Raw genomic sequence first — 20,498 nt, 5'->3', positions numbered from 1 at the left:
TAAATTGCTTATGTAAATAGCTCCGCTGCCATAATCCATTGGTGATTAGATGTCTGACGTGACTGTGCGTCGCAAAAGATTTCGAAAATTCTTTTGTTCTTGGGATTAAAAGAGCACTTAACTCTGGACTTGTGGCCGTATCATCAGGCCATCAATCTAAGAGGGGACATTCAGGAAGAACAGCCGGCAGCGGCTCAAGCAGATATGGCAGTGTTTGAGTAAAATGACGGCGACCCGTGGTCTCATTAGCGGACACTGAGAGTGAGTGTGTTTGCTAACGAAAGCTGACAGCCATAATTGTTGTTCTCGGTCATTGAGTTAACGCCATGTTGTTTGTCGTCGCTCATCTTTATGTTGCAACCGCAGCGTGATATCATTAATTTATGTAGGCTAATGCTAATTAGCCCCAAATCAGCATGACTGGGGGAGGACACTACAACATGTTCAGACTCTGACTGTTACTTTAAAGGCACTGAGGTGAAGTTCTTTTTTGCTACTCACTTTAATAAGCTGGGGCTTTGCTGTAGTTGTGCTACAGCCAATGCGAGTCCAGCTCTTTGTTCTCTGACAGACCTCTGAGGGAAATGAGAAATACCTATCTCTATTCATTTTACTGCAAGCGCCGGCTTCACATCCTCTCCTGGCTTTTACGTTGAGGAAGAAGCTGCTGACCTCAGACATGCCTGTAGATTTCTCATCCTCATTCCACACATGAAGGTCAAAAAAGCACCGAACGGCCGAGTCCCACAGCCCGTCTGCCAGAGAGGAGGTTAGCGGTGACCCCGCTGCCTGCTGTCTTCACTCTGATGTCTGGCATGTGTGTGTACGTGTCGTCGCATACCCTGAAGGCCTTGCATCAGCGTGAAACAACACACACAAGCATCTCCGCGGCTTCACACACACATAGAAACCTGGGACAGTTAGTCAGCCGTTTGTTTGAACGTTTGTTTCAGAGCCTTTGATTTGAAATGAAGCTGTGAGGGAAAAGAAAGGCAGTCGAGATACTAGACATTTCCATTCTCACTATACTGTTACTCATCCTTTGCCAGTTAGCCAGCACTCCACCATGCTATAAATAGGATGGAGGAGATGGTTGGAGAGGAGACTTTGTTGGAGAACATATTTCCATGGAGACAGTCATCGTTGGGCTTTTGCTTTGTGAGCAAAGAGCCAGTGTGCACTGCAGGACAGGACTCTGGACTGGTTTCTGTATGTTTGTACATTCCATATCTAGTTGTCAGGACAGTGTTTCCATAGCAGTGCGGGAGAGCCAAAATAAAACAACCCTGGCTCCTCTCTGCTGGTTGCTCCACCCCAGGAAGTCCTTGTAATAGGTTCAAATCACTGAGATGGTAAAGTTTACTCAGCATTGCTTGCTTCATGCCGCACGCATGCACAGACTGTATGCAAAGCAGATGCAGCCCTGCTCCTTCCCCTCACACATGCAAAAGATCCAGTGAAGCCAGACAAAGAAATGCAGATCAAAATCTTATTTTCATAGATCAGTCTCAGAGACACACAGAGAGAGAGGAGACAGAAAGAGGAGCGTCTCAGGTTTTCTTTTTGCACTGCTCTGGAATCTCGTGACCCACTGGCATTTAAATGCGTCTGCTTCAGTACAATTGTGCTCCATTATGTTGCTCATAAGGTATTTAAAAGAGGCCACATGATCGGCATGTGGCCGATATTAAATTATTTGAATGTTTCACTGAAGCTGTTTTCTTGTTCCTCTAACAGAACTGTGGGGTATTGACCTTCGAGTGGGTGCAGCTGTTTACGGTTTCTGTGGTTTTTAAATAAGAAATAAAAGGGTTGTGTTGCTTATGCAAAAACCCAGCTGATATAGATCTTTCTGACCCTCTTATTTGTGTATCTCCTTTGGTCTTTTTACCTGATGTGTAGTAGGTCACACACAACTCAGCCCCATAACTACCTACCCTTATTATGCAGGGAGAGAAAACGATCTGCTCCTCAGGGAAAGGTTACCAGGGATTCAGCCTGGCTGTTGTTTTTTCCCAGGGAAAAAAGGGGTAAAAAAAAGTTAAGCAGCGAGGATGCAGAAGAGCTGAGCCCAGCATCAGAGCGGATCAGTGCCTCCACCGACCTGGGTCCTGAGGGAAACCCGGGGGAAATCCCAACCTGGACATGAACTGCATGGGGAAGACAAAGAGGTGCAGAGGAGGTTGAGGTGAAGAAGTGAGAGGAAGACTATGTGAGAAGAGGGGAGGGGGAGTTAGGTATATTTGTATGTCCCATATGTAATGACAACATGATGACAGTGTTTTTAGTCTTTTGAAGTTGCAATGTACTGAATCAATGTCTAAATTCTGGTTTTACGAGGTTGTGAAAAAATCTGCTCGCCACAAACCAAGGCCACGAAGTGCGCATGGCTGTGACTAACAGGCAGGTTTACAGTACATATACAGGCTGCTGTTGCCTGGGTAACACTTTGCACATTGAAGAGATCTTTTACAAACAGACAGCGAGGTTATCCATCACATTCTCACCTGTTCTCTCTCTCTCATGCAAAAATGGCTTCTTCATTTATTTAGCATCATCATCTCATCCGGCCAACAGGCCCCTCCAGCTTCAACAACCACACAGTTTGTTGCAGCTTCTAATTCTAGTCTGTGGAGAGGGTCATGTGAAATGAGGCAGACACAAAAATGACTCTGGTTTCAGAAAAATCTTTGTACTATGTCACCCGACTCCTCTCATCGTAGTTATGAAGGCTGCTCAAGGTCACCTAACAATAATTAAAAAAAAAAAAAGTGAGTTGTAATAAGCTGCATGAACAAACCATCTTTGCTCATTTGTTTCACTAGAGGAAAGTCTCCATCTAGCAGGATACACAGTTCTCTATGCTGACATGTATTGAGCTGAAAGCTTTCTTTACAACCTGGCCACCATGGCCGCTGCGCTGCTGTGCACTCTTCACTCCCCTCCTTTGAGCCGGCTGTTAGGAATAAATGTAACGCTACGATGCACAGGCACTGGCAGGCGGTTTTCATTCCAGTCTTGAATTATTGATTTACCTATAAGGCTTTCCTTCAAATTTATACCCACTTTGATACAAAATTAAATAAGTTATTATTTTGTCAAATATGATGTAAAGAGAGTTGCTGCTGCCTAGGTTTTTATCTTTTCTATTGCTTATTTTTGCATTTGTCAGAAAAACCCACAGGGCGAATGCATGGAGTCTCATCTCCGCAGTCTGTCTCTTTATTGCCATTTTGCTTCATAACGCTTTCGTATTTATTCCTGTTCTCGCCTGACATCTTTCTGCAAACCAAAGTGTGTTTTGCATGTCAACAGCGTGAGAAGATTCCCCTCACATATAAAAACAGACAGCAAAAGCCACAAGGCCTCTTCTGTGATGAGACACAGAACAAGACGGGGCAGACTAGAGGCGTGTTGAAGCGTTGACTGTGATACCTTTACTGGCTCCTGTGATCAAGACTTGTGACGTGAGCGTGGCTTGGTGGGTGAAGCACGATAGGAAGTCACACTGAGGTTTGAGGTCACCCAATTTCACTTAGCACCTGTTGTCTTCGTGTCACTTTTTATCCCGGTTAAATGTCTGCAGTGGTTTTTTTGTGTGTTTTTGTTTTTTTTCAAATTTGTTGAATACCATTCCCCTTTTGCAACATTTAAACTATGCTTTGTGACTAAAACGTGATTCTCAGCATACCATGTATACTCATGGAAGTCTTTTAATGTGGTGGAGCAGCACAAAGTGTCGAGCTTGCAGTTGCAGTGTCTAAAATACAGCAGCTCTTAAACTGGGCCATAACACCGCGGGTCAGCGCCGTTACTTCCTGATGTGTGGCGGCAGTGGAAAATTATATACAAGCTCACATCACAATGGCTCAAGTGTGATATAATGATCCGCTTTGAGAGGGGAAACACTGCAGGTGAGAGGACAAGCCCTTCAGTCAAGTGGAGGAGGGAGTGTGCAGGGTGGGAGCGGCTGGTAATGATGTGGCCTCTTTAACCTACAGAAGCTGTCCATGTGAATCTTTAAAATGTAAATGATCCGCTCAATCAATCAGCCTGTTAATATTCTAATGCACAATTTAAAAAAAGATCTGCGGATGGGGAGAGTAGTTTGACATATGGTGCGAGCTGTCGCAGCTTAAGAAGTGATAAGGTCACTCGCATGGCCTCGACGATGCCGCGTTTTGAATTTCACGCCCTGTGTGGTGTGGAGCGGAGCCAGTTTAATGTATTTCCCAGAGGGAGGTCAGTGTTGTTAAAATGTATTTTAATTTGACTGATTATGATTGTCATTATAGGTGTATTACAGGATGCGCCACTGCTTGTAAGAGGCCTGAGATGCTACACAAATTGGGAACAATCCCAAAACAACTACCGACCCTGCACGTCCCATCCGCTTTTAATACGGCAACATCCTGCACAGAAGATGTCGGTAGGGTAAACAGCTCCAGCAGAGGCAAATGACAGGCCCATAAAACTTTGATTCATGCGGACGGATAGAGTTACAGTAAGGGCTCGGAGTGTAGTCAAATTTGAGCCGCACTGCTGTGACGCTGTGATGACAGTGGTCTCCTACAGACTTGTATGGTTACTGGAACAGCAATCTGGATACATGGTTGTTTTGCCTGTGTGAGACTCGACCTGCGGAGACACAGCGAGCAGACACCCATTGTTCTATGTAGCTCATGCAGCTGCAGGCTGTTGTAAGCAGCTACTTTATAGACCCACACATGCAACTGCTGGCTGTGTTCAAAGCTTCATACATAATATATGAATGCGTGTGTATATGTGTATGTATGTATGGAATAGGCCCTTTATTTTTCTGTTTCACTATTATATCAGAACACATCTATTCATACAGCATTGTGCCAGTAGGTGGTACTTGCTATTTGTGGATTTCACTGATGCGAAGAATGAACGCTTTGTAATGATTACACACACACACAGTGGCCAACAGACATGCAGCGACACACACTGTGACTGAAATTTCCCCTGCATGGTCCTTCCTCTTCTTTCTGACGTATTCACTCCATCTCTCTCTCTCTCTCTCTCTCTCTCTGCCTGTGTTTCCTCCCCCTCATGCCCACGCTTCTCCTCCCAGTGCTGCTGATCATTAGCTGCATCTCCACGGCTTGGAGGGTGTCTGTGTGTCTTCTGGATCATGTTAAGCAAACAGCACGTTGGTCCCGTCGTTGCAGGTCCCCCCCCCCCCCTTCTCTCTCTTTCTCTCCTTTAGCTCTTACCTTGTCACTGCAGTCTGTTTCTGAAATCCAGTTTTGTCTTTCCCCGCTTTCTCTTCATATTCCAGTCGTTCCTCCCTTTTTTTAAAAGATAGATGGAACAGCAAGCGTTATAAACTCGGCAGTGTTTGTTCTGACATTTCCAGGCCATTCCAGCTTTCTGATAACACCAGCAATGTTTTGGTGTTGCTCTCTCTCTGCCCTTTTTTTTTTAAAGCTTTATTTGGGTATAACACCCGGGGCAGTAAATCAGAACACTATTTTCATAGTAGATGTAGGACTTTTTTTTCTGGGATGTGTTGGGTATTGTGCTGTACACGCAGGCCTCTCTCCCCGTTCTATAGCCCCCCCCCCTCCCCTTCCTTTCTTTGTGTGTTGTCCGGCTCCTTCAGTCCTCGAGACACCTGGGGATGAAGCTGCTTTGTTGCCATGTTCCATTATGAATGAAGGCAGTTTTCAGCCCGGCCCATTCATCTCTGCTGCAGCAGGCAACGCTAAGTTGTCAGCCTCACTCCCTGTGCTCCCCCCCCGCCCTCGTGACCCTGTTTGCGTTATACGGCGTGCATCCCACATAAACAGTTGAATAAATGGCTGAAGGGCGGTGAGTTTTTTTTTTTTTTGCATCACATAACGTGCGCATGCAGGTGAGGTGAGTGTCCAGGTGATAAATGGGGAATAGGAGACGCTGGCTGTGCAGCCTCCTCTCCCTCTGTCTGGTTTATATTGGAACCTCGACGAAGCTTGACTTTTCTTTGTTCAGCCCTGCAGCAAATTTCCTGCACTTGTACACACACACACACACACACACACACACACACACACACACACACACACACACACACACACACACACACACACACACACACACACACACACACACACACACACACACACACACACACACACACAGTCACAATGTCTACAAGTCCTTGAGAGAAGAGGCTGACAGTTGGGTACACTGGGAATGTGAGCGTCTATCATGCGTTCAGTTTTGGGTCCTTCATCCTCTCGGCTTACCCGCACAGGTTATTTTCCGTCCGTCCTTCAGCCTCCTGTCTTTATGTGTCTGCCTGCCTATCATCTGGGAACATCCGGGGAAACCCTGCAACTGGATCAATTCTCCTTAGCTCTAGAAGACGGTCATTGGCCAGCAGCCTCTCAACAGCCCCCTCTATACCCTGCATGTGCAGTCAGTGGGTACCAGGGTGTGCTTAATGTGTTGGAAATTTCATTTAACTCTCCTCTTCACCCTCTCCTATCTCACTCTCTTCATCCTTCCTCTCGGTGACCAGTGATTGCCTGCAGCCTCCCCACTTTCTTGTCCTCTTACCCTTCCTTCTCACTCCCCGCTATCTCCCTGGGGCTGACTGCCTCTCTCTCTCTCTCTCGTACGAGGAGGATGCAGAGAGGGTGAATGAGCAAGGCAGGAAGAAGTACTGAGAGCGGAAGATAAGGGGATAGTGAGAGATGGGCAGATCAGAGTGTGTGAATCACAATTTTTATTATATATATATCGGTCACTTTGATGGAGAGCCTTTGAAAAGCCTGCAGCTTCCAGGACTTGACATATAAGATAAAGATAAAGCATATAGACAACAGACTCACTCTACATCATTCTCTGTATGTACTCGGCATGTAATATTTAAGCAGCTGTGCAGATGTGAACTTGTGTGAGGACAACAGGATGTGACAATAGGTTACAATGGCAGACTCTCTCCGTATAGGACACGATTTAGCATCTTGTGCAGCCGTGAATTCACTTGACTGGTGGGAACAGAGCCATTAATTTGTCTGCACTTATCTCACTGCAGCTTCTTCATCTACAGAAATGATTTAATCTACACCCACAGACCGACACACACCCCTGCCATATTCTGACACCTGCCTAACCCACAAAACCAACACACAGGAACCACTGTTTCTTCTTTACCCTTAAAAACTATATAGCTAGTTTGTGGCTTGTCATCAAATACATGATGATTTTATTTTCAGGTTTAAACGTGTGGTAGAAAATTTGGATTTCATTTGCTTTCTTGGCTTCTCCACACTTTCCCATTGGTCTTAACTTAGCTACTGCTGTGGCGTGCATTATTTTTAGATGTTTGCATCATTTAGTCATTTATGAAGAAGATTATCAGACACTTGATATTCCCACTCAACACCCAGGCTGCCTCACCGTCTGAAGTGTGCCAGAATTAGAAATCTGTTTATTATATGTTGCTCTAACACATAATTTGACTTGAGTTTGTGCGTTTACTTGTTGGGACTTTTCACCTTGCTGTGGTTCAATGAGCTATGAAGAGTGTACAAGACATTTTAGCATCTGTGGGAATCATTTTTCCAAATGAAATAGTTGAGGCCGGTCCAGTCGGGGGGTCTTAGGTAGATGGTGCTGAAAAACACAGTCTGACGCCGTCTCCACAGAGCACACCCTCAGGCCTGTTCGATTGCTCAATCTCACATGGAGGCCCTCTTAACTTAGCATCTGTGACATCCACGATTAGCCGTTAGCCAATCCGAGCGGTGAGATATCTTGCATAAGGAGACATCTGAGTCCTCTGGCTGCTTGCTGATGAGTCGTTTCCAGTAATTAAAGATGCCGGGGATCATGTCGGTTCAGGCATGGGAAATGTGCAGAGGTGACAAAATGCTGGAGTCTAGCCCTGGCTGTCGGATTCGCATAAACATGAAACATGTGCCCATGCAGGATCAGGATCAGGCTGCGCTGAGGTGTCGAACGCGGCACAGTGACGACACGGGAGGCTTGATGGATGAAGAGATGGTGTGATCAGAGTTACCTGACTCCGGTCACGCTGTGTGTGTGAGCTGCGGACTGGACAGAGTCTGGGTCTGGGTCGTCTGATGCGTCTGTGATCTGTGGAGATTGGTCCCAGAGCAGCGGCGCGCTCATAACACACCGAGCTATAAGTCAATCAACAGCTCAATACACAACAGCCGGAGGTCATTTATTTTCTCACTGTGAAGCAGAATGAAGCACCTTTTGTGTCTCACAGTCCTCAATGTGTCGCACATGATGCAGCTCAACTTTTTGCCATTTTGACAAAATTGAAGTTTGAGTCGCTCTGCCTCTGTTTTGACGTGCATTTCTTTTTTTCTTTTTTTTTCTGAATGCACACACGTCTTCGCACGACTGGTACCACCATTTGTGACCTGACACCACCCCAAAGTCCTGGCAGTGTCCTCAGCCAGCCCTACCCCAGAGCGAGTGCTGCATGGGCTAGAGCGCCATCCCAATTATAACAAACTATGCACCATTTTTATCATCACATGAGAGTAGAGAGAGGGCTAGCAGTGACAGTGTTGATGTGTACTTAATAAAAACATATCAAGCCAAATTATAGTGCTAAATGTAGTCACCGCTTTATTCCTCAGCTCTGCTTTGAGCTCGACAGAACTACTTATGTTTTAGTGCAAGTTTGAAATTCTGCGGGCTGTGTAATAATATGGGATGTTTTTCCTTTTGGTTGTATTTAAGTCGCTGGTTTGTGTAAAGTAGAAAATAAATCTGTTGGTGCTGTGAGATGGGACTTCTCTGTCTGGGGGCTTTTCTGTTATCAGGAGAATGAAGTGGTGCGTTGTGAGCGTGCATACATTCTGTATGATCATAGTCAGTTTATTGAAGCCGGTATCTAGAGAGAGCAGCTGTTGTCCTCTGTGGCAATCTAATCAACAGAAATAGAAGCGGCCTCCCCTCAGAGGGCCGCAGACCTGCTGCCGCAGAGAGGTCACAGCTACTTCTCAGATTGGCTTGTGCACATTGCATGTTTAGAAGGACATTTAGTTAGACTTTAAATCACACTCATGCTTGTTGGATGTTATCTTCTCCATGTAAAACAAGAGTTTCAACTAACAGCTTTACAGTAGCAATAAACATGTGCTGTGTTTATAGCAACGCGTGTTTCAGTCCTGTTGCACAATAAGATCATTTATTTGTGTCTGCACTATTGTTAGGGTAATGAAAGTACAGCCGACCCATCTGTCCTACTTCAATGTTCAGTTGTTTGCACTGTGTTTTCCATTGTGTAGTTAATGGTCTAGTGTGGAGTCCTATTGGTAGATCTCATAACGTGATTTCTCATATTTATTTTGTACACCTTACATAGCCTCACCTTTATTCCACTATAAGTTACACCTTATTATAGTATTTTTTTTTTTACCTCATTGACCCATACAGGCATATTATTCTGTGAGTGTATTGCTGCAGCTTGAATTCACTGCCAGGATGGAAAAATGAGTCAGTTTTGGCTGCTTGGCAGAGACCTCACTTCAGTAAATATCCCGCATCACGTCGACAAATGCTGTTCCTCCTCCACAGCAACGAACCAGAGGACGGATTCTCTCTTTACAGTTCACAGACACTTTACAACAGTCGGAGTCTTGAACGCATGCCCCTCCTGTGTGAGCTGATGCCTGACTTGTCACAGATAAGGGAAAAGGAGTAATCCCGTTGAAACATGCTATCTGAGTACCAAGGTCCATGGGCTATCTTAATGTTGAGGGTGATATTACACGGTGCCAAAGCTGTAATGCTCGTTCTTTGGGCTGGACAGTGTGTGGTCAGTTGAAATTGGGCTATTTAGGGGGGGTGAATAGTCTGCTCCTGCTTGTGCTGAAAAGACTGTCTCACATAATTGTGAACAATGGAAGGTCTATCCTCACTGAGTGTCCTCAACAGTCCCTTTCTGCTTGTTTGCTGTTTGCAGTTGTAGAAGCTGAGAGCTGGGGGGGGGGGGATGTCATCAGCGGCGGTTATTACAGCACCTCTGCAGCGTAGCTAATGTCTGAGCTTGACTGGGCCTCAACGTGCAGGTCTACACGCTGAGAAGAAAAGATTTTCCACCAATTAAAATCACATATCAGTCCCTGAGTATATTTGTGTGAGGGAATCTACAGACCCAATTTACCAAAGTGTTCCTTGTGTAAAGATATGTTCATAACCACTGGCAAAAAAAACAAAAAAAAAACACTCAAATGGGCATAATCCAAGCCATGTCCTTGCTTGTCAGATGTAATTTACCGAAGGCTGAAAGTCGTTAAAGGAAAGGTAATTGTGTGTGTAATAACATGTAGAGGGAGAAGGTATTAAGAAGACAACCGTTCATAGATGGGAGCTCTGATAGCAGAAAGGACACAGCAGATATGTCATTAGAGAATTGCTGCTGTACCGAGGCTTCTCGTTCCATGCTTCTCATAATAAGCTGTTTTACTGATTATATTGATTCATTAACCTAAAGCTTGCATGTACTGGCAGCGTGGTGGCTTAGTGGTTATCTCCGCAGGGTCACGGCTGGAGTCCAACCAGCTACATGGAGCCTCTTTGTGAGGCGCTTGCATGCTCACCTCATGTCGATGTGCAGGTTTCCATTTACAGTTTATTAAAAAGGATTAAATGGGATTGTAAATCAAATGTGGCTAAAAACACCAAGGCTAAAAATGTTCTTAGATGTAGCTGCAAAGGATGTTTACATGTTTTATTGTATACTCTAAGGTTGGGAGAAATTTTCGATTTAGCATAATATAGCGATATTTTGTCTGGCAATTTTTATTTTAACACATGGACACCAAGTATTAATCTTTTATTATGTAAATTGCAAATATGAATGTAGTTGGTCTGCTTGACAATCCTATTCTATAGACAGATGAACAGTCTCAGAACTTAGTCTTATGAAATAGACCAGATGTTGACAAAGTTTTCCTTTCAGGACATAATTTGCAGATACAAAAAGCTCATAATTCACAATTACACCACAATATGTTATTGTTATGCTCAGGGAATCGCAACATGTTTTCCTGTGGCTTAAGTTTCGTGATAATATACTGGGGCTTAAGTTTCATAATAAAATCATATTGTGGGCCCTCTGGTGATTCCCACTACTTAGTAAACACCTGCTGCCTCCCATACATTCTCAAAACTCAGTTAAGCACGTCTTGTTTGCGATCTTAGTAAATCAAGTCTTAACTATTTCATTTTTCAGCATTGCCTCTTAAATCTACTGGTGAAGGTGGATGGCTTTAGAAATACAAGCTTCACGCCTGACCTTTCTGCTGGTAATTGCTTACTGTAGGAGGCCCACAGCAGGTTTGTGGAGTGTTAAAAGTATCCAGCAGCTGGTATTGTTAAAGTGTCAGTGGTCAGCCCCCTCCTGGGAGGGTGAACAAGTCCACATACAGTAGTTTGGGTCTGATATGAGTTTATGGGGGTGCACTTGTTACTGTTTACAGTCAAGGTGCTCTCCGTGTTTATAATGGAAGAGCGTCCCACTTTATCTCCCATCTAATCTTTCCTCAGTGCTGGGAGGCATGCAGGGAACAGAGTGCATGCGCTGACTTTGAAGGTGAAAGTATTTTAGTCATTCCAGTCTACTGTGACCCTGTGCTATACGCCTGCCTACACACACACACACACACACACACACACACACACACACACACACACACACACACACACACACACACACACACACACACACACACACACACACACACACACACACATGCACACAAAGCTGAAAACCTTTCTTTCCCCCCAAACAAACACACAAAAGCTCCGATCCACACACGTCAAAGCAACAGTATTCTTTTTGCCTTTTCTCTCGTGCCTAGTCCTGTGCTAATCCTGGTTGAGGTGTGCACTACAGCAGCTGTAGGCCGGTCATTTCTTTGATCTGTGATTGACGGCCGCAGCAGCAGAGCCCCCCCCCCCCCCCCCCCCCCATGGGAAGTTTCTCATGATATTCCCTCTGACGTCCACGATCAGCATCGACTGCATGGCGCTTTTGAAACTGGCCCATGATGGGAACAGAAACATAAAAAGAAACACAGCTACCACTTTCACGCCTCATTATTTTAAGCCTCTTTTTTGGCTGGTAGTAATGCACTTTAGGTCCTGACGACGGCTGTTTGGAAAATAGCGTGAGTTTTTTTTTTGCCTTTTCCCATTTTGTGCTGTGATTATCCCAAACACACTGCTTCCGCTTTGAACTAATGATGATGCTCGGTTCGCCAACTTGACGCTCGTGTCTGTTTGTGTCTTTTTTCTCTCCAGCAGGATGTACTGTCTGCTCCTTTCACCCGTCAGACTGTCAGGAGAGCACATGGCCTACGGTCAGCAGCCCACTCCACACTCTTCACCCAGCCTCCCACTGCCCTGTCTCCACAGGTTAGTGCGTCCGCCTACATTTAAAAACATAGATTATCCCATTTTGTACATTATTGATTTCTGTTCCATACAGCATCCAAACAAAATCCATACTTGTCTGTTGTGTGTGTACATGTCTGGCTCATTAATGTGGACAGCATATGCCTCCGGAGCTTCTTTATGTACTAATAGAAGTGAGCATGAGCATCGTCAGCGCTTCGTGACGCCCGGTGCAGTCTTTAAATGCATTTGGAAAAGTCACTCAGGAAATCGTTGTGTCATTATGAAGCCAAATTTCAGATTGTTGGAGATATCGGATCGATATCGGCCCTCTGCGGTATTGGCAGCTGCTCTACCCTACGTCATTTCACCTTAAGAAGCTGCCAACTACTCTAAGAATTTGAGTTTTACTTTATTCCCTTGTGATCTTCTGAATGCTGCGAGAATAAAAGTCTGCTAATGCCCACATTCGGCGCAAAAATGTTCCCTGTTGGCAGTTTCAGATTAGATGTGTTTATCTAATAAACTGTCATCATCCAAATCCCAGGGATCCCTCGCCACTTGTTCATGTTTTGATTAAGACTAACCTGTTATTTTGTCTATTATTTTCAGTTTACCAGCAATTAACATGCAGGGCCTGCTTAGCAGACTGTGCTTTGAAGGTTGATGAGGTCACTGGACAGCAGCCCTTTGATGAAACCATTACCAGGAGAAATCTATTCAAATGTATTCAAAAAGCCCTCTGTTCAAAGCCTCAGCCTCCTCTCTGCTGTCGTCTCCTTGATTTTACTGTTGCACATGAAGCAGTGTGCGCCGCCGTATGAAGCCGGTTGAAGTTAAATCGAGCCTGCGGATCCACACGTTGACACTCACGCGATTTTGGAATCCAAATAATGCAGTCTGTGTGTAGCCGTGGAGAAAACGAGCCGCCTCGGTGACGTGTTGCTTTGGTGTGAAGGGAAAGTTATCAAAAGGCATTTTAACACACACTGCTCCGTGTGTGTGTTAGTGTGTGGGAGTGAACAAAATAGAAATGTAATAGCTGAGTAAGGATGCAACAAAGTATTGCAAATACTACTCAGTGCCACATGGGGAGAGTTTATAGCAGCCAGAGTCACGTAAGGTATCATCATATACTTAATTGAGTTGCAGATGTTTGATTCACTTGCCAGACTGTCTGGTCCTTGTGGGGCTTTCAGATTGAAATTTGTCTTTTGACAAAATAACGGCTGACTGCGTATTATTATGCACGTGCCTGTTGCCAGTGTGACATTAACTTTGCGTTAATTTCTTCCTCAGTTCTAAATTTGATCGAGTGTTGCCATCTGTTTGTGAATCACACTGTGGAGCAGGACAGCAACAGTTTGGTTGTCTTGCTCTGCAGAGTTGTGCCGCATTAAGTGCGTTGCAACAAATAACTGAAGGTCATATCTGTTGTTTTTCACAAAGCTGGTGTCCGTGCTGATGTTAATCGCGTGGTGCATAGCAGATGCAGAAGAACAGTGACTAATGATACATGTCCTCATTGATCTCACTGGAATCTATTGACAGTTATTGTTAATAGTGCAACATTATTTTTATTAACCTGTTTCAATTTAGGCTTTACAGTTTATACATACATTTAGTTTTGGGCCTTTAGCTGTTTGGGTGCTTTTTATCAAACCACATGATCTTCATCAGCACATGATGACGTTCGCGTCTCTGATGCAATGGGTCTAAAAGTTGAGTCCAGGGTCCTGAAGGTCCAGAGCAAAAATTGGAATAATTTATTTTCACCGATATTAGTTACAAAACGATGGCATGAATGACTGCTAAGGTCATGGGTTTCAACATTTTCTACAATATAATATTTAAAAGAAATACCTCAGGGGTCTATGGTTTAATTTGAGTAAGTTCAGAGGTGTTTAGAACCTCTGCGTTAAGGACTTGCTGGCTCTAGGTTGAGTTTCACCATCCGCACTCGGCTGTACAGTAGATGATCATGTGATATGACCGTCTGTCTCTGAGCAGCTACTACAACAACCTCTAAGGTGAGACAGTTTGCATAGACGATGTTGCACTTATTTAGATCATAATTACAGTTGGTATGCATGTGTGCACACGAATGTCAGAGTCCACGTCTTTACACGTTCGTGTGAATTTACTCTGCTCCCACATGAGGATTAGTACAAGTCTGTTGCAATGTTCCCAGCGCAAAGTGACAGTGTATCAGCGTCCTTCCAACAGAACATGAGGACCGGTCATAAGATCTGACTCCTCGGCGCTGCCACCTTGTCCTTCGTCTCCTCTCCAACTTAGCTCTGGTCAGACCACGACTCTTAGCTCTCTTCCTGCGCCTAAAGGTCCAGATAGAATTAAACGAAGGAGGCGCATTATGTTAAAAAGATCACTCCAAGGTTAAGTGTGTATATTTGTCACCAGGAAATATACTCGGCCCACCAACAGGCTTTGCACTGGATGAAAATTTTATGATGAGAACAGGATATTTGCTCCTTGAGTGCTTGCAATCCCTTCTGCCGTGCATAGCAGTGCATTAGCTCAGCTCCTTGTCTCTCTTTGTGCGCGTATGTGCACGGCACGCGTGTGCGCCGCTACTGTGCATACAAGCGAGTGCATGTTTCGCCGTGCTTTGTTTGTGTCGGCCGGTGTGTTTATGTGTCGTTGGACTGTGTGAAACAGAGAAGGCCAGGAGTGGTTTGTACACACACACACACACACACCATGGTGGGGGTGGTGATTGTACAGTGAAAAATGAGCCGAGGCTTCCCTCTGACTTTGCATACATTTTACTATAGAGGGTCACTCAGACAGGAGTTTTTTTTTTTTTGGGGGGGGGGGGGTGAATGAGAACAGAGGAAATGTATACATTACCTTCGCTGCCGGGAAGTAAAAGCATCAGGCATGGGAAGCCCTTGTTTACACCGGGGTGAAACAACCGAGCCGAGTGCCAGTCGATAGTCCCGAGTGTCCCTCTCTCCCTGCCACGTGGCCTCCGGGGGGGAAAGCTGTTTGTTCAGAGGGCGAGGGAGGGAGGAGACGTATAGGAGGCTCAGAGGGTGTTTGCTTTGCCAGGGCTTGTTGTCTGAGGGTGATATTGTCACAGCCGCAGCGGAAGGAGGGAACATCAGCAAGAGCAGTGACACCCAACAGAAATTCACAGAGAACGAAAACCAGGTTGCATAAACTTGTCAGCCTTGCAAACAGGCTCCATACATGCTTACTCCGCTGTCTTCCACTCGTGTACTGCATTGTTTTCCTCCAACACTTCAATTTCCCCCCCTCTTTTTTTTCATTTCATTGACATCCATTTCCCTTTTCTCCTGCATTGCTGCAGTACAGACACTTGTCTCCCACTTGGCAAAGCCAGCACTCCCTCCCTCCCCTTCCCCTCTCCCTCTGTTGTTCCCTGGCATCCATCAGTTTAGCTGCAGCTTCCCACAAGGCCTGATGGGTCACGGCTGCACACTCTTCCCCACACACACACACACACACGCACACATACACACTTGCTATTCTCAGCAGCGCCGTTCATGCGTGGACCTCTCGACCCATCTGCGAATCGGCTCCTACAGATGGGAGCTGTGGCAATTTGGAGAAGTTGTCAAATATCACACTGACACATGAAGAGGGAAATCTAAATGGGAGCGACACAAGTGGCTGGAAACTACCCAATTCACGCAGTTCATGCTAGTCCATGAATAAATTGCAGGGGAAAAATGCGTGGACGGTTTGAAGATGAGATAGAAGGGGGGGGAAAAAAAGATGCTCAATGAAATAAGGAAGAATCGCTATGGGAGCCGGTAAAGATTTAAGGGAAGGGCGGCCGAGCCGAGGCGTCGATGGTGATGCAACGGCAGTCTGCAGAGCCGTTGAGAAAGTCGGACTTGACAGGCACTTTGAACCTGTTCCCTGACTCATGTCTTCACTGAGCCTGCGTATGTCTAAGGGATCTCTCCTTTTCCTAGCCTGGCTTGTAATGCCCCTCTTGAAGAGCAGAGCAGAGCAGACATGGGTCAGTAAAGAAATAACATCAGTCTCAGCTGCTTAATGCTCTTTCTTCTATCTTTTGTGGGGCGAGTTTTGTCAGCAACCTACACTCACAAGGGCAATCGCGCATTGTCCAATCTCTTCCAGGTGGGTGTAGTTCAAGAGCAGAATCAGCGGCTTTATGCAGAAAGCTCAATGTACAGGCAGTGTGTGGTGTGGTAAGTTTGGAAAGCAGCCAACCTCTGCAAACAATGGCAGCTGGTTTGTGAGGGATGCAGGTGTGCAATGGAGCAGGTTGTTTCTTTATTTAAATGATGTATTGAACTGGCAGAGCTGAAGTAGCAACTAGCAAGCACCCCCCCCCCCCCCCCCCCACCCCCATCCCTCTTAAAGTTTGTTCAGAGTTTATTCCTCTTTCTGTTTCAATCACTTCCTCTTCTTTTATGGCACCATGTCAGCATGATTTTGTGCCATATACCATCCATTTACACTGATTGACCGTAAACTGTGTGGGATGGGTTGTCCAACCTTGTAGCTCATCACCCACACAATCGGGCTCAGACAGGGATTTTGTTTGAATGTTGTCACAAAGTATTTGTAGCCTACTCGCCGCTCACCTTTTAAAATCTGATTTATATTTATGTGCAGTTGTGTAATGTGGCAATGACAATGGAGATGCTTGCAACAAAAAAACCCCAAAGGCTTTAGTCAAGTTGTTTGGTTTCTTTATATCTGAACAATTCAGATATACAGGAGCTAATCCTCTTTTATATGTTCATATAACACTCTGCCTTTTCACAGTTTTCATTCACTGAAACCAGGTTGTGGAGGCTAAAACTTTAAAAGGGGTTCGCAAAGTGTGTGGCGCACCACCCTCCACTCCTCACAGATTTCTTCTCTGAGTCACAACTGAACAAGGAGACATTATTCACATATTTTTAGATGTAGTGTGACTTAACACCTCTTGAGGATCATTATCTGTTGTGAATAAACATCTTAGGAAAACAACTCCTTATAACCCCAGAACTTTATAACGATCATCATATTGTTGAGTTTTCTCCAGGATCAAAAGAAGTGCAGTGATAATTGTCTGGATATCCGCTGGCACATTTGCAAAGAGGAAATGCTGATAATTAATCCAGCATACTTTTAATGGTGATTTTACACAACATCGCTCCAAAACTTAGAGCGTTGTTATCTCCCAAATGTCAGAGAAAGAATATTAATAGATATGACAAAACTCACTGAGATCAACTTTTTCAATATTTCTTTTTTCTCACTGTTCTTATGTTAGTCTTAGATGGTGTGTGAGGGGGATGCGATGCCTTTGAAGCACCGAATTCCAAAGTTAGACTCACTGTACTTGTCAGTACAGTCTAAGCCAGCCTACTGTAACGTAACCTTAACCCCAGTGGCTGTTATTATAACCATGCCCTGTCGCACACAAACACACCCTGCCATCTGACATTTGGGTTGTGAAACACCTCCATTAACAATTCAAAGTTATGCAACCGACTCCACTGGATTGTTTCCACGCAGGCGGCGTTGTGTGAGAACGGCTTTGTGTGGAGTGGAGGGTGTGTTCCCCTTGTGCTACGTGGCCCTTTCACAGTATGTTTTTCCAATGTGCATCTGTTAGCTTGTGAAATTGCGCCACCACTGTTAAAATAGATGGAACATAAATAATTCAGTTCCACCTGAACGTGTCGAGAGTTTTGATAAACTCAGCGGTTACAGTCTGATATAATTGTCTGTTTATGTAATTGTCTGATTTGAGAGCTCCTACGGGGTGAGAGGAGTCATCCCAGCTGTTATTAGGTTTCAAGTGTCATTTGTCAGCTGATAGAGTAACTATTCCACTCCACGTTAGAGAGGAGACTCTGCACGAAGAAACCACACTGAGAAGTTCTTGAGATTATTGGCTTCAAATCAAATTGATCATTCCTGTGTGACATGCAGACACCGGTCGGCTTAGTAAAGCTTAAAATTACCTGTAAGACTGAGATAGCATCACTGTGCTTAATTACATTATTGATCTGTTTGTGTGCATGTCTGTGCGCCACGTTTCGTTCAGGATGAAGGTTTAAGAGTGTTGTGTGTTGTGTGTGGGATCACCACCACCTGTGGTTAAACAGTGTGTAAAGAGTCTCCACTAATTTGTGTATAATGTTAATTTGCTATAATCATTTATGAAACGAGTTCTCATTGAATTTCTGATTGTTCACACGTCAATATGAAGAAAGTAGATTTTCTTTTAGGAGTCTTTCTGCCAAAGCCTCAGCAGTCAGTTTGAACAAACCCATTGATGTTCACGTCTTAAAAAAAAAAAAAAAATCCTTCATTGACTGAAACCTGCTCTATATTCAGCATCTCCTCACCGCTGTGTAAAAGTTAAAGTCTTAAAAGAACAAGCAGGAGTTCACGATGAACTGCTACCTGGTGGTGGACTAACTTTAAGTCTTCATTCAGGTCCTCATACAAATTGATTTTATCAATTTGTGATGTTCAGAATAGGAATGTGGGGAGAAAAATCTATTTGGGTAAAGAAATTTGTTTGAATCATGATCCAGTAAATGATAGCTATTTCTTTTTAATCATGATTGAGTCATGAATTGTGGTAATACGACCAGCATGTGGGTGAATCTTGGTGGATGTGGATGCCACGGGGAGTTGATGCTTCAGCTAAAAAGTTGGGTTGGAAACGTGCCTGTAGATTTTTTTTTGCTGATATTCAGAAATTCACAGCCTTGCAGATAAAACTGTCCCTGTCATCAACCATCTTCTAAAATCTCATTAGACAGGGCATTAATGGTATAAAAAGTGTCATATTAATCAACCTTTATTTATATGATGCCAGCTTTTATGCACTTAACTGTGATGAAGGCTCGGGAATATCATAAGCTTTTGCAGATTTTAGTTATGAAGAAAGACGTAATTGCTTCTTTGGCACCTTTTTTAATCATTGGAGGACAAGGATGAGATGGAGCGGTGGGGGCGGAGGATTGGAGCCAATCCCATCTGACACAGGGTGAAGGCGGATCAGCCCCCAATTTTCCATGACCCAGCTCTTTGGCCATAACAAAAGGAAGGAAATCCACAGAGTTGTACTTGAAATAAAGAACAAATCCCATTAACTCACATAAAAGAGGCAAACATATGAACTGGAGGGTGGATTTATTGTTTATGGTGCAAACCATAGACTGTGGGTGCAAACTAAAACAGGACAACCAAAAAGTGCAAGAGGGAAATCCAGTGATGGAGTGAGAGGGTGGGTGGACTGGTGCAGTGACGCTAACTCCACCCCCAGCATCTGACAGAGCCAGAGGGCCGTCACTGCAGGCTACACCCTGAACAGGTTGGCAGCAGTCGAACACAGGGCTACATACACACCAACAACCATTCACAATCACATTCACACCTTGAGGGTGTTTAGAGTTGCTAGTTAACCTAAGCTACCTGTTTTCAGATTGTGGGAGGAAAAAGCTGGAGCACCAAGCTGAGCAGATGAACGGCCACCCTAAAGTCATTTCCAGGGATTATACGTCTTATATATTGATAAGGGGCGAGTCTCAAAACATGTATTTCCAGGCAACCTCAGGGGTGTGAAATGGAAGCAGGTAATTCCTGTAATGGGAATGTGCTGCCCAGGCGTTATGTACTGATGTAAGCAGCTCCTGTGTTTGTGCAGCAGAGAAATCTAAATATGAATAACTTCCCTTCAGCCTGTTTTGACATACATTGAAAATGTTCTCGGGAGCATAATCACATCCTCGTATATGGTTGCCATGGGAGCTCCACCCTACCTGTGTTACAGCTATGATCCCATTGTGACAAGATAATGTGTGGGTGTAGAAATGAGACGCTGTTGAACATCTGCAGGGTGCTAAGTCTACAGAAATGCACCGACCTTTATGTGTAAGAAGTTGGAGATGACATTAAGAGCTGATGTTTAACATTATAATAAGCTCCTTTTACACTAAATTAAACTAATATCTGGCATTTGTTGTTTGTTTTGGCAATGAAAAAGAGTTCAGTTGGCATCACACCTCTGCAATCGTTTTTGATTGGTGAGTTAAAAATCGGCTTATAGCCAGTTTTGGTGTATATGAAAACGT

At 44.5% G+C, this 20,498-nt stretch overlaps 1 protein-coding gene across 1 annotated transcript in view; it reads left to right on the top strand.

Moving 5' to 3' along the window:
- The window catches only part of mcu (mitochondrial calcium uniporter), a 55,791-nt gene that overhangs the window by 12,383 nt on the left and 22,910 nt on the right, over nucleotides 1-20,498 (top strand). The window contains exon 2 of the mRNA XM_083988387.1: nucleotides 12,304-12,417. Within this exon, the coding sequence (XP_083844513.1) occupies nucleotides 12,304-12,417 (114 nt within the window). The remainder of the gene's footprint in view (nucleotides 1-12,303; nucleotides 12,418-20,498) is intronic.

The sequence above is a fragment of the Trachurus trachurus genome (assembly GCF_905171665.1).
Source record: "Trachurus trachurus genome assembly, chromosome: 15".
In the NCBI taxonomy this organism is placed as follows: domain Eukaryota; kingdom Metazoa; phylum Chordata; class Actinopteri; order Carangiformes; family Carangidae; genus Trachurus; species Trachurus trachurus.
The sequence above is the reverse complement of the archived record's forward strand: the minus strand, read 5'-3'. Positions and strand labels throughout refer to the sequence as shown.